The sequence below is a fragment of the Nipponia nippon genome, unplaced genomic scaffold (assembly GCF_047370975.1).
Source record: "Nipponia nippon isolate SJK-2023a ecotype South Korea unplaced genomic scaffold, ASM4737097v1 scaffold_10, whole genome shotgun sequence".
NCBI lineage: Eukaryota > Metazoa > Chordata > Aves > Pelecaniformes > Threskiornithidae > Nipponia > Nipponia nippon.
The window spans coordinates 35,793,135-35,808,202 of record NW_028262291.1 but is presented as its reverse complement, the minus strand read 5'-3'; the positions used below and the strand labels follow the sequence as shown (position 1 = coordinate 35,808,202).

At 39.4% G+C, this 15,068-nt stretch overlaps 1 protein-coding gene across 3 annotated transcripts; it reads right to left on the bottom strand.

The window, feature by feature from the left end:
* Positions 1–914: 914 nt before the first annotated feature.
* LOC104020407 (fibrinogen-like protein 1-like protein) lies at positions 915–14,528 on the bottom strand. 3 transcript variants are annotated; one of them, XR_015702029.1, is made up of 3 exons: positions 7,707–9,638; positions 3,338–4,297; positions 915–2,540 (listed from the first exon to the last, which is right to left on the bottom strand). XR_015702029.1 is itself a non-coding variant. In XM_087746605.1 (3 exons), exons 2-3 carry the CDS (start codon positions 7,852–7,854, stop codon positions 3,597–3,599), a joined length of 849 nt encoding a protein of 282 aa, XP_087602731.1. In that variant the 5' UTR covers positions 7,855–7,875; positions 10,189–14,528; the 3' UTR covers positions 915–3,596. The 3 variants fall into 3 exon arrangements, 2 of the variants coding, with proteins under 2 accessions (XP_087602731.1, XP_087602730.1); XM_087746605.1 differs by adding an exon at positions 10,189–14,528 and having other exon boundaries at positions 915–4,297; positions 7,707–7,875; XM_087746604.1 differs by having other exon boundaries at positions 915–4,297.
* Positions 14,529–15,068: the final 540 nt, after the last annotated feature.

The window sequence follows — 15,068 nt, the reverse complement described above, 5'->3', positions numbered from 1 at the left end:
TTAGCTACTAAATGCCATTAGTTTCTTCATGTATCTGCTGATATATCAAACAAGTCAGTCTTCCTCAAACAACTAGACATTTAAAATCCTTCAAAAGTTTTCTTCTCAATAAGAACTTCTCCAAACCCTGGTCGCTGATGGCTCCTGTTTCAGTAAACCGCTGAAGTTTGGGGATTTTTACTGAATTCCTGGATTAAAATGCCAAGATATGAGCTGGAACATCTTTTACTCCTCACATGAGGCAGTCTTTGAGACATAGTGGAGGTCAGACAGTTGTTTTTACTGTATGCTATATATAAGGCCTCCTTAGCTGTGCAATTCATCAGGTAGCTATAAGAGGAAGAGTGGAGAGAGGGTACGGTGGAGGATACCAGCTGCGGGCTGTGGCTGGATTCAGCTCTGTACCCCACCACTCTGCCTGGGTCCTGATGCCTTCTGAAGTGCAGAAGATGTGAGTGACTAAAGGACTCTTTGTTTTGTTAATTATAGGAGAAAAAATGAGCCCAGGCAGGTAATGTTGCTAATTTATTGATGCACAGTATTCAATGCTTGGTCCTAAAATGACTTTGTCATGCTTTTAAGCCTATAGTTAAGATGTAAAAAAAGGTTATGTGGAGGTCTGGAAATTTATTGTTTAGGTTATGTATATGAAAATCAGAAACAAAAGCAAGCACTTTCTCATATGAAAGTTGAATGATTTTTAAAGACAAATAATAATAAATCAGTGTTTTTGCTAGAAAGAGGTCATCAGGCTCTCTTATTTTGTCAGTTAATGCTTTTTTAGGAAGAATTACTCCTTCTGCTAAATTCTGAGTTGATTAATGTGATATTGTATGTGAGAATGTGCTTACCTTTCCTGCAGTTGAGAAAACAGTATGGGGAGAAATACAAAGTAGCATAGAGATGAAGGAACCTATTTTTCTGCTTATTGTTAGGAGATTGCATGTTTAAAGTGGAACGTGCCTCCCATTCAGGGGTGCTTGGAGCTGGAAGTCAGCCATATACCTATTGCTCTAGACCTTGTCATGCTTCCTCATTTTGGAAAGATATTTATTTGACCATCAGATCTAATTTTTTCCATCAGATATTCTTGGGAGGACCCACCTCCTTTCTTCAGGTCTGTACAGGGCGGAGTATAATCAGGAAAGGCTAAGAGAGAGAGAGGATAGGAGAAGTGTGATAGGGAAAAGAAAACAGGAGTAGACAGAATAGAAACCCCCATGTTTCAGGCTGTGATTTTGCTGATTCAGTGTTGATGGCCAGCTGCTCTCAGCATTGTTTTGGATATCTGGTGATTAAGGTTCAGGGATGGAGAAAAGAAATCTGTTCAGTTAAGAAAGCCTTTTGCTAAGGAATCACGAAGCAGAATTTAGTCCACTTTCTAAGGCTCTATGTCCTTCTCTTCAAGAGCTCTAGAAAGAAGTGCTGGTGGGTGTATTGAATATTCTTACTTATTTTCATCCACTACTTAGTCCCAAATCCAGCTCCAGTAGTCATGTCCATCCATACTTTGTTTAGAAGTGTCAACATACCTCAGTCCCTGAGTTCCATTAAATGTCTGTCTTTGAACTGGATTAACCTTTCTGTCTTGTTTTTGCTTGGAGACTTGTTGTTACAAGCTATTATTACTTTTTAATCTAATTCAGTGTCAGCATAGGTTAGTAGGGCTCCAGTTAATACTAGAGAGTGTCTCTGAAACTGGGCAGCTGGATTTGGGCTGCTGGTGCCCGAGTCATTCATACAGCTTATTTGCACAGTCCTTTTCCCCAAAACCCTCCAAAACAGGCCAAGGGTGGGCTGCAGAGCAGGTTACCTGCCTTTGAGGATCAGGTGCAGCCTGCTGGCTTTCAGCTGTGCCCTTCCATGTAAAGATTATTCAAAACACATTTGTAGAAAGTGTGTGAGAGTCTGGCTGTATGGCCAGGAATTCGAACAAAAGCTATGGGAGGCTGGCAGCACTCAGGTGGTTTTCTTGTATCCTCACTACAACTTTGGAGGTGTTGTGGTAGAGTTACAGCAGAACCGACATTAAATTGACTCAATAACATAAACTCAATTCAGTTACTATCCATTTCTTCCCCTGTCACACTTCTGTCTTTGAACACAATTTCAGGGGAAAAAAAATCAGATGCTGCAAAATAGACGTCTGCTATGTTGGCCTCACCCACGTAACATAACTGTATCTCTTTCTGAAAATGTTGCACTGCATTGTAAAAACTAAAAATTACTTTCTTGGCTTTTTCACTTCCCAATTAATTTCTCTTCTTAAGTAATTCTGGCAGTCTTGGTCCTCCCAAAACACAATACAATTTATTTTCTGCAAAGTAATTTTCATGGAAATTATGAGATTCCATTTTTAAATTAAAAAGCAGGAGTTTGCCAGTATCTGTTGGTTGAGTTTCTGTAATTGAAATATCTAAGAAAACATACAAGGTATTCTAATTATTATCCTGACATTTTGTATAATGCAACAATGAAAACTCTGCAGTTGTCATTCAGCTATTCCAGTGATGTAGAAAAGCGTGAAGTAACCCAAACATCTGTAAAAGAAAACAAGGTCTTCAGAGTTATCAAAACTGAGATCCTTTTATTTATTATTTTAAAACAGATTAATTTATCATTAAATTTAAAGATTCTCTCTTTATTTCATAATCAGAAAAAGGCACTGTTTAAATAATGTCAAGGTTGAGTGCCAAAACAATTGAAGCTAGCAAATGTGAAATAAAGCCAACACTCTCTTTTTTTCTCTCAGTGGTATTAAAAAGAGAAATCTGAAGCACATCATGGAACAGGGAGAAGCAACAGTCAAAACATGGTAAACAAAGTGAAGTAGTATTCAGGAAAAAAATGGAGCAATAAGTAAACAATTGCAAAATCAATTTGATCATTTAAAAATGTGTTCACTGAGTTTCTTGGGGAAAAATTCAGAGGAGTTGATGATCCCATTAGTTCTGGATGCTCTAAAAAGAAGGAAGAAAAGAAAAGCCTATGCTGAATACTTAATTGTGTATGGGATCACTAAAAAGTAGAGATAAAAAGAAGACTCAGTGAAGGGGAAAAGAAGCTATGGGAGATGAGGTTAATTCCAATTTTATATATTAAAATACCTTTCACTAAAGGTAAAAAGGAAAGGCCTGATGCTGCCCTATGGTACACAATACTCTCCAATATGCATTTTGTAAATGTAGGTACTTCACTGGAAATTTCCTTCCTGCATAATATGTGAAGATGTGAAATTATAGATCAACCATGAACATTCATACTGGAGCAAAACCACCTGAAATGCATGTATTTTCATGTATATCTCGTACAAGACATCATGTCCTGGATTTCATACCTGACTCCTCTTACAGCTAAAATACTATAAAATTAATTATTTAAATCTTCTGGCAGAGGCCTCAGTTTCTGACAGTGACTTCTCACTTGTGTGGTTAGTAGAAGTCTATGTCCTGGTCCAGTCCTGGAAGATATGTTATCATAAAGCCCTTGCAGAGGCCCCAGTTAAATTTTCAATCGTGATTATTTAGTGTGATTATTCAGTCAAAGTTCACTTCAGTCACTGAATCCATGTTCCTTTCAACGTACACATAGCTTATCTACAGTTCAACTTTCTGACATGGACAGGACTTGGCTGGATATGACAGGCTGTGATCAATGGGTTTGATCATCATCCATGCAAACTTGCACATGTGTTTCTTGTTGCAGTCCTTTTGCCAGTATATCACATTCCTACGGTTTAGATTTGCTCCAGCACATGCATCGTACCACCAGCCTCCCCCGGGAACACCATTGTGTTCCAATTTAGCACAATTCTGAAAGTAATTATCATTGTCTCTGTCCTTGGTGGTGAACTTCTGGTTGTCATGGAGATAAGCTTCTGTGTCCAGGGTCAGAGCATCAGTGGCGTTGCCTTTGTACAGACCAACCCTGATTCGGTATTGAGACTCTTCATCTTCAATAAGGAATGGTTCGTACTGTCCCCATTTGATTTCAGCATTTAGGTTTACAAGTTTAACTCCAAGTATATATCGCACGGAGCTGCTAGTTAACTGATGCATATATTCGTTTCCTAACCAGTGGTTGTCATGAACGGAGCCAAATCCGTATTTGTAATCCTGCCAGGTCCTATCAAAATCAACAGTACTGTTGGCTGTAATGTGCTGGATTACAGTCCAGCCACCATCCTGCATGTTACAAGAGACAACAATTGGGTCATCCCGTGGCTGGATGATGTAAAGACCATCTCTGGAATTTCCTTTGGAGCGCTGCAAGATCTCAAAACAATCCCTTGGATAGTCTGAATAGGGAAAAAAAAAATTAAAGTAAATTTCTGTTCAAATAGTAAATTTTAGATATTGAACTCTGTCCTTTAGAGTGAGTGAATGATTGCCTTCTGACTGGAAGCTGACTCTGACTTCATCCCAGCTGTTGGGCACCTACTCAGCTAAAGGGGGAAGATTTCAGGGCAGAACATGCAGGAAACATTCAGAAATTCAAAAAAGGGTTTCTTACCCTGTCATACAACAGAAGTGTGATTTTGCATTTGTGACAGAAATATGGTTGAAAAGCCAAAATTTATGTACAGACCATTCATTTTCCTCCTGTGTTCTTCCAGTTTGAGTAGTCAGCAAGTTTGCAATTCCCTGTGCCATATCTTGGACCATTGTGTTTAATTACTAGAGCTAGCCTTATCCTCAACAAATAAATCTAATTTCTCTTTAACCAATTTATACTTCAGGCATGTGTAACATCCTTGCATTAAATTGCAATAAGTATTCCATGTGTTCATTGATAAAAGAGAGATTTTAAAGCACATTTGTTTCTAATACAAAACTTAAAAACATCTGAGGATTTTCTTAGGAACAGTTCTTGTCACACAAACTCCAGGCTAAATCTTACCACTGATTTGCAGGTAGAACTACAGTGCTGTGCAGTGCTGAACACCAATATCAGGAAAATAGGTGAAAGTGCTTTTCCACTTTATTGCTTATCCAGTAGGCTCAGAGGGTGATAAAAATGACATATAAGGCTTAGGATGACCCTCTCTATTGGGCTGAAATATATATACACTGCGATTTTAAATGTAACTTGCTTATAAGGTAACTTCTTGCTATAGTATAGTATCAAGCATCTCTGAGACTAAGGCACAATGCTCTGCTTTGTAGAGAAGGATGTTATTCAATGTCTGTTCCATTACTCAGAAACATGTTTATGAATTGAAATATCTCACTTCTCCATGGAGTTGAAAGGCGTGTCATTATGTCATTATACTATGGGATATTTGTAATTTATATTTAATAAAAACTTGACAATTTTAATATCTCTATGAGAAAAATTCCTACAGACCACCTGTGATGTAAATTGACAGTTCTTCAGACCTATGAAATCCTATGTTCTGTCCTGACAATCACTGATAGGAATTTAGATACTATATTTAGAACTTAATTTTTTCTTCTGGGAAGCTGGGATAATTCAGGAAAAGTAAGGCAAGATGTCCTAATTTTTTTTTCCAAAATTTGCAAAAAAACAATTAAGGAAAAATATTTCCAAAGATAAAAATTTGAAATAAAAGCTCAGAAAAAAACCTCTTATCTGCCAAAATCACTGACCAGAGAGCCCCTGCTGATCCTTTTATTGAACACATTGTTTTTCTTTTCCTGAACAGAAGAAGAGAGCCTGAAAAGAGTCAACCTCATTGTATGGTCTTGTGACCAACAGATCAAAAGTACACTGAACAGTTTGGTTAGTGTAAAAAAAAAAAAAAAAAAAGCCCCCAACATTCTGGAAAGAGAAAGGGACCATGAATGACTATTTTATCTACCTCTGGTCTTGCAGGGAATTATATCATGCAGTCGTCTTCACAGAATTATTAGATTTCTTCTCTTCCAACTGGAAAGCATTGTAGACTTCAATAACTGTCACTACTCTGTTAGAAATACTCATCTGGTTCCCAATCTAATTTTATTTATGTCCACTGTCCATCTTTTTCTTTCTTGTGTCATGTTGTCCTTTAGTTAAATAGTGCTTTTTCCTGGGTAATAAGCCCCAATGTACCATAAGGACAACTATATTTTTAATCAACCTTTGTTTTGTTAGGGTAAATCCTGTTAGGATAAATAAGTTCTTTTATTATTTAGTGTAAGATAAATCTTCTGTTCTTTCATTGTCTTAGTAGCTTTTCTGCACCTCTTCACTGCAAATAAATCTCCTAGAATGTGGGTAAAATTTGTATGCAGTATTGCAGGTGGCCTTATATAGTGCCACTGATTCTTCCAAGTCTTATTAAAAACATCTTTGCTGATCTATCCTAGGATTGCATTTGTATTGCTTAGTTTCTTTTAATCTAGAGTTTGGCCTTTGGATTTTTGTAACTGGTAAGGTCCTCACCTTGCAGTAAAACCTAGAATTTTGTACTTTATTTTTCATCCCAGTGGTATTACTTAAGAACATCTGATTTTTTTTCTGTGTAATATTCTGATTCTTTGTATTGGCACTTCTCTACTTCATGTTATCATTAAAATTTATCAGCATATTCCTATTTTTGCGTCAGTATACTTAGTAAGAATACTGAAAAGATCACTTATAAGCAAATACTTCCAGTCTTCCCTTGACTTTATGGTTTACTTTTCTACCCAAGTCATTGTCATTTTCTTTCCAATCTCTACTGAAATTATAATGTAACCCTACTTTCTCTGATTTAATATTGTATGAAGTACTGTATCATAGGCTTTGTAGAAATCCAGACGGACTAAACCTGTTAAATAGTATTATTCATAGCATCAGTATTGTGTTAAATATAGTCTTTTATATTTCATATTCAGAAGTTTATTGGTACTTCTAAGCCATTCAGGACAGATTTACAGGAGTATATAGGCTTTCCAAGGTCTTACTTTTATGCCTTTCATTGCCTAATAGAATCTACAGCCATGAATAGAATACTTTAAATCTCAATACTATCTGAATGACATTATTAAATAACCTGAAAGAGCAGACCTGCGTACATGACTCTGTACCCTAGTTGTTAGAACATTTGCCTGGTAGACATAGCCTGACTCCAAACCTGATCCCATGATTTTATAGATTGATTATTTAAGTGATTTATACAGTGATGTCCAAGCCAGCGATATATCCAGTGACACTTGTATTTGCCCTTCTCAGTGAGTACTATTCATGCAAAATAGAACAACTTCTATAGACAGATGAGAAAATCATTTAGGCTGATTGTTACAGGATTCACTTGGCAAGTGAATTTTATAAACCCTCAAGTGCCATCAGTCAGAGGAGGAAAATTAATCAATCCCACTACTCTTTTTGTGTACGTTTCTTGTGGGATCTGCTCGAGTAAATGTATTAGAAAAACCTACCAAGCTGGACCTTGCAAGCTAGATAGGCAGAAGGATGCCTCAGTTATAGGTACCAATGGGATTTAGGTACTGAGGTGTCAGATGTAATCTAGATATGATTGTCCTAAGAATAAGTCTTCAAATGCCACAAATATTTTTTTACAAAAATCCTGTTAATTTCTCTTGAATTAGATGGCAGCTGAGCAAGGGTTATAAAGAGTCTGGACTTCGGGGCAGGACGTGTTCACGTTGCAAAGTATTTTTGCAGGGCTAACTTTCAAATACATTGGCTGAAAATGTTACAGCAAAGCAATAAAGTAAAACACAGCATGCATCCAAATCACTCACTCTCTTCATGAGTACCTTTTTCATTGGTGTTACCCAGTCTCTCATAGCCTCTTTGGGGGAGGAGGTGGGCATTAGCCAAGACCACTGCCTCTTTGGTGCTCACTGACACAGTGCAATGAGAGACCAAGAACAGAATAAATCCCGCTGAGCTCGTCAACAGCATCTTCCTTCCGAGTCAGTCCTCCTGCAGCAATACAGAACTGTTACACAAACTGGAATTGAAAATGGAAAGATTTATGACTTTTAGTGTGAAAGTCCTGAAGGAGAAAGGTATTGAAATACCTAGCTTCAGTATAGTGAGCCTCTGCCAAAATTGGCTTCTCCCATCTTTCAAGGACCTCTCCTTTTCCTGATGTCTCACACCCTATTTCTGACTGGTCATTCCTCCGACACAGAGCACTGTGCTGTGACACTTAAAATGTCTCTCACCTCTGTCACCTTGTGCCATGCTGGGCAATGAAATATAATGTAATTTTGTGTGTGACAAAAAGCACATCTATATTAATCAGGATTGAATTTTGCTTATTCCCCGAGTCCAAACTGTAGTGAAACAGAGGCACCAGTTGTTGCACTGGCAGAAACAGTAACACTGACTCTGCTGACTGACTGTAGTTTAAACAGTACTCAAAGACATGGCTTTCTGAGTGCTGGGAATATTTCCATGCACTGGAGAACTCACTTCAGCACATCTGGACTATGCTTTTTATGAATTTCCATCTACAGCTTTAAATAATAGGTCACAGGTTTAAATCAGATAAAAAAAAAAAAAAAGCTTAATAAACAAAGCAGAAAGAACTTTTCTTCAGCCTCTTCAAAACTCACAAGGGTTCAGTATATTGAATCAAAACAGTTTTGAGCTTCATTTTGTCCTCCTTTTGGTGTTACACATCTAGTAACCCTCCATCCAACACAGCAAGAAGGCTTAGGCTATTACTGGACTAAATCCTGGGGTCCTCACTTAAGCAAATACTAGCTTGACTGTAGAGGAATTTCTATGTCAACGACAGCTTAGACTGAATCAGGATAACAAATGTTTCCCATACTTTCAAAGGACACATTTACTTAGACTCTAGCCAAACTCTTTTAATTTTTTTTTTTAAGGACTGAGCTCCCCACAGTGGCTTTGACGAAGAAAGAAAATAGATCTAGCCCGCAGCTCTTCAGTCAGAGCTTATTTCCTGCCAGCGTCAGCACAGAGTCTGCAGAGGCCAGGACCCTTCTCCACAGTGGTTGTGCTGATTTTGGCTGGGATAGAGTTATTTTTCTTCACAGTAGCTAGTATGGGGCTATGTTTGGGATTTGTGCTGAAAACAGTGATAATACAGGGATGTTTTAGTTACTGCTGAGCAGTGCTTACACAGGGTCAAGGCCTTTTCTGCTTCTCACCCCACCCCACCAGCGAGGAGGCTGGGGGTGCACAAGAAGCTGGGAGGGGACACAGCCAGGACAGCTGACCCCAGCTGACCAAAGGGCTATTCCATACCATATGACGTCATGCTCAGCATATAAAGCTGGGGGAAGAAGAGGGAAGGGGGGACATTCAGAATTATGGCATTTGTCTTCCCAAGTAACCGTTACGTGTGATGGAGCCCTGCTGTCCCGGACATGGCTGAACACCAGCAGTGAATGAATTCCTTGTTTTGTTTTGCTTGTGTGCGCGGCTTTTGCTTTGCCTATTAAACTGTCTTTATCTCAACCCATGAGTTTTCTCACTTTTACCCTTCCGATTCTCTCCCCCATCCCACCAGGGAGGGGAGTGAGCGAGTGGCTGTGTGGTGCTTAATTGCTGGCTGGGGTTAAAGCATGACAGTAGTTTATGTTGCAACAGAGCCACATTCATTATAAATCTAATGACTTAGCAGCAGAGTCAGCAAGAAGTATTCCAGAGTGAAAAAATATTCAGCACATTTTTTAAAAAAAGTCTAAAATAAATCATTGTAATAAAGTTCAGGTTTGAGAGTTAATTTTTATAACTACTATACAGAAAAGTAGCAAATCAGAATTTTCTACTCTACCTGAAACTATTCAGTAATAACTCTGATTTACTATTAACATACAATTTCCTATTTTATGCAAAGCTGGTCATTTGACATTGGGATCATAACAAACTGGAAGATTACATTCCATGAAATTTGGCAAAGGGTTTCCCTTAAAGCGTTTAAGTTCTGCTGTGCCTGCATTTCCCACTGCCATGTATCCTTTTCCCTGAAAGCTTCTATTATTTTTGCTATTGCTAATTATTACATTATAAATGACTTAAAATCAAAACCTAACCCACAAGCATCGCTAAACTTCAGGAAATCTGTACTTGGATCTGGAGTTATTTTTTTAGCTGTTTTGTTTTTCTTTTAGCATTTTTGAGTGAGTCAGTCTTTTTTCGTCCCTCATATTTACACATGAAAATGATTTACAGATCCATTTAATGCCAGAATAGAACTTGCTATTATAAATTATTAAGAAAGCAACTGAAGAAAACAGCGCTAGGCAGGCACCTTACCTTTTTCAAGTGAAGCTTGGCAAAGAACAGCGCACACAAATGAATGAGCTCATTCTCTACAGTTGTACTTTGCCTGCTACTTAAGTCCAGGTGAATAAATCAGCTCCAACATGCTATCTCAAATGCAGCAAAATTGCATCTTCATTATTTCACTTTATGTGCTTACTCTGGTGGACTTTGCTCTGACATATTACACTTGCAAGTGTGTATGAATTATAAAGTACAAAGTTCTTCCGTAAGTATTAAAACAACATAGTAACTAAATTAAATTTCCTTGATTAATAAATAGACACAGTGATGGAGAACCACGACGAGATTTTAGTTCAGAAAATTACCAATGTTGCTTAAATACACACAGGCAGATGCTCAAATTTACTATGTCATTTTGCATTGGTGAATTAACTAGATGCTATACTGCTATTCACATTTAAAATTGCATAGAGACAAATTGATTTTTAAATATTAGGACCAAACCAACCATAAACCTTGTTGTTACTTCAGGTTTTAATGTGAATGAACCAGAAGCAGTGTCTCAGAGCTATAAAAACAGAAAAAACCAAAAGCAGAACAGGCTGGTCAACAGGTTTCTATTTTAGTTTCTTTGGATTTACAAGAGTTAATTAACATTAATTCAGGTCAAAACTGTAATGAATTAGATGAATTAATTGTTGCTATATATCTGAAAGTTGTACTGTCTTATCTGCATGGCCTTTAGATGACGTCTCATCTAGCATTTACCCTTTTCAACATGACCCAACACTTAAGTTTTTGTGCTCCCTGATCCAGCCTGCAACCCACTTTGTCAGATTCCATTCCTGAAACAAGCCACAGTTAAAACTGATGGAGCATTTAAATCCTGTGCAAGCCCTACTTGAGGATTTGTACTATGCATAATTTCTGTTCTTCAATAATTCATCCTCAGTGAAAGCACAACACGAGTATTTGTATTTCATGCACAATTCATGCACATAATGAATGTTTTAGGGAAGATTTGCTTGTAACATTTAAAACTCAGTGATATTTCTCTCCATTTTTAAAGTACAAGCAACACTTTATTATACATGAGGATGGCCACAGGGCGTCAGAACAGTATCTTTTCCCTGACACTGGTCAGTAGCAGAGCTACAGGGAAAATTTTAAGAACACATTCTCTCTGCTTTTAGCATTATGCAGCTCAGGGAATTTCTGATATCTTTGTGTTTGACATATCTAATTTCTGGTTAGTAGCAAGCTTTATAATCCTTGGCTAAGGCATGAGAATACTGCATTGTAGCTTATGAAATAATAAAAGTGTTTTGAACAGATACAGATCTTGCTGAAATAGTATGCTAAGAAAAGGCAGGAGAAGGTACCTTTCCACTCTGTCCATATTGATACATCCTAGAAAACACCATTGACTTCAGTGGTATTTATTGATAGGTCTCATGTCACCCTGATATAAATTTGGGTACATCTTTGTTTTGTGCGTTTGATTCCTATATTTTCCATTACTGTTTATCTCCTCCCCCGTCTTTCCACTTCTCTTTACTTTCTTGCTGTTTGCTTCTCTTTGTTGAGTTCCAAAGTTTCATCTGAGCTGGCAGAGCAGAAGTGAAGTGGGAAGCATTTAATTAGAAGAGAGAAGAAAGTGCAACAGCATTCATTCACTCATGCTCAGAAAGACATCTGTTTCTGTAGATGATAACTTTGAGAAACAACAAAAATCATTACATGTCTCTCTCTGCTCTCGATCAAGTATTTTGAGAATAATTTTTCAGCCCTGAAAATTATATAATGATCTTAAGGTAGGACTACTTTACATTGGTATGGTATGGTCGTATACAGATTTCAAAATAATGCATTACTATAATGACTTATGTTAGCCATGTTTCCTCTCGTCCTTGTTACCTGGGAGAAGAGACCGACCCCCAGCTCGCTACAAGCTCCTTTCAGGTAGTTGTAGAGAGCGATATGGTCTCCCCTCAGCCTCCTTGTCTCCAGGCTAAACAACCCCAGTTCCCTCAGCCTCTCCTCATAAGACTTGTGCTCTAGACCCTTCAGCAACTTCGTTGCCCTTCTTTGGACACACTCCTGCACCTCAATGTCCTTCTTGCAGTGAGGGGCCCAAAACTGAACACAGTATTTGAGCTGTGGCCTCACCAGTGCCAAGTACAGGGCCACTATCACCTCCCTGGTCCTGCTGGCCACACTATTTCTGAGACAAGCCAGGATGCCATTGGCCCTCTTGGCCAGGCAGCTGTCAACCAACACCCCCAGGTCCTTTTCCGCCAGGCAGCTCTGCAGCCACTCTTCCCCAAGCCTGTAGCGTTGCATGGGGCTGTTGTGACCCACGTGCAGGACCCAGCACTTGGCCTTGTGGAACCTCAGACAATTGGCCTCAGCCCATTCATCCAGTCTGTCCAGATCCCTCTGTAGAGCCTTCCTACCTTCAGGGAGATCAGCACTTCCACCCAACTTGGTGTCATCTGCAAACTTACTGAGGGTGCACTCAACCCCCTCATCCAGGTCCTCGATAAAGATGTTAAACAGAACTGGCCCCAACACTGAGCCCTGGGGAACACCACTTGTGGCTGGCCGCCAACTGGATTTAACTCAATTCACCTCAACTCTTTGGGTGTGGCCATCCAGCCAGTTTTTTACCCAGCAAAGAGTATGCCTATCCAAGCCATGAGCAGCCAGTTTCTCCAGGAGAATACGGTGGGAAACGGTGTCAAAGGCTTTACTAAAGTCTAGGCAGACAATATCCACAGCCTTTTCCTCACTCTAGGTGAACCTTCTTTAGCAGGGGGGTTGGACTAGATGATCTCCAGAGGTTCCTTCCAACCCCAATCATTCTGTTATTCTATGATCCACTAAGCGGGTCACCTTGTCACAGAAGGAGACCAGGTTGGTGAAGCAGGACCTGCCTTTCATAAACCCATGCTGACTGGGCATGATGACCTGGTTGTCCTGCACGTGCTCCATGATGGCACTCAGGATGATCTGCTCCATGACCTTCCCCGGCACTGAGGTCAGACTGACAAGCCTGTAGTTCCCCGGATCCTCCTTCTGGCCCTTCTTGTAGATGGGTGTCACATTTGCTAACCTCCAGTCGAATGGGATGTCCCCAGTTATCCAAGACTGCTGATAAATGATTGAAGGTGGCTTGGTGAGCACTTCTTCCAGCTCCCTCAGTACCCTTGGGTGGATCCCACCCAGCCCCATAGACTTGTGTGTGTCTACGGAGCGTAGCAGGTCGCTAACCATTTCCCCTTGGATTATGGGGGCTTCCTTCTGCTCCCCGTCACTGCCTTCCAGCTCAGGGGGCTGGGTACCCCGAGAACAACTGGTCTGACTATTAAAGACTAAGGCAAAGAAGGCATTAAGTACCTCAGCCTTTTCCTCGTCCTTGGTCACTATGTTTCCCCCCGCATCCAATAAAGGATGGAGATTCTCCTTAGCCCTTCTTTTGTTGCTAATGTATTTATAGAAACATTTTTTATTGTCTTTTATGGCAGTAGCCAGATTAAGATCCAATTTTGCTTTGGCCCTTCTAATTTTCTCCCTGCATAACCTCACGACATCCTTGTAGTCCTCCTGAGTTGCCCACCCTTTCTTACAAAGGTCATAAACTCTCCTTTTTTTCCTGAGTTCCAGCCAAAGCTCCCTGTTCAGCCAGGCCGGTCTTCTTCCCCACCAGCTTGTCTTTCAGCACATGGGGACAGCCTGCTTCTGCGCCTAAGATTTCCTTCTTGAAGAATGTCCAGCCTTCCTGGACGCCTTTGCCCTTCAGGGCTGCCTCCCAAGGGACTCTGTCAACTAGGCTCCTAAACAGGCCAAAGTCTGCCCTCTGGAAGTCCAAGACAGCAGTTCTGCTGACCCCCCTCCTTACTTCTCTGAGAATCGTTTTGTGATTGCTATGCTCAAGATGGCCTCTGTCATTATGGGAAAGGCTTTGACACAGGCTGGCAACTTGCATACCCAGGGTCTTTAAAAGGCTTGAGATGGGTGATTTATGGCTTTGTATTGTTGCCAGAAACATGTAAAAATGCTAACTTTCATGCAATAATCTTGTTCAGCATACCAAGGAACTCAAGAGACACAGTTCTAACAAGGCAAAACACGTAAAACATATGAAAAAAGGCTCACAGTTTCTTTCCTGAATGGAGTTTTGTGGGTGCACAGCACAAGTGATTGCTTTGGGGGGAAAAAAAAAACAACAACACAACCAAAACCCACAAACAACAAAACCAGGCCACAGAAGTACTTCTGCAACTTTAAGTGACTTTGAATTGCTTTGCAGCCTTGGCTAAATGCACTTTGGTATCTTTGTATAAGATCGGTAACAAAAAAAAAATGTTCATAACAGTTTTCACTTGTTCTTGAACTTCTGAGCTGGCAATGGCATATGAAGTGTGTGTTTTGTCTGACAATGCAGAAGGCAGTTATTGACTGCTGAAACACATTGCACATGACTATTTTCAATACAGCTTCTAAATCTCTTTTTACACATTCATTATTTGTGAGATGAACCATTATGTGGGAAGTGAACCAAGGTATATATTTTTGACTGAATGTAAAACAAAACAAATGCTTCCCTCTTTGAAATATTTAACTTTTTAAATGTTCAACAACTTTTTTTTTCCAGATTTCCTTATGAAAATATTCCAAGGTCTGAAGTAAACACTAAAAACATATTCTTCATGTCTTCCTGTTGAACCATAGACTAAATTCTAAAGGTGTAGAAACTTAACTGAATTGAAAAGGGTTCATTTTCAACAAAAACACTGAAGTAGGACCTAACTTGGAAAAAAAAATCCAAATCCATCATCGTGGGAGTCATTGGAAAATAATTGGTTAGCTGACAGACAGGACTAGTGGTAATGAGAAACTTAAGTGAC

Coding starts and splice junctions, on each gene's coding strand:
- LOC104020407 (XM_087746605.1), bottom strand. CDS start 7,854: ATGCTGTTGACGAGCTCAGCGGGATTTATTCTGTTCTTGGTCTCTCAT. Junction 4,298..7,706: donor GGGTAACACCAATGAAAAAG/GTACTCATGAAG, acceptor TTCCCTATTCAG/ACTATCCAAGGGATTGTTTT.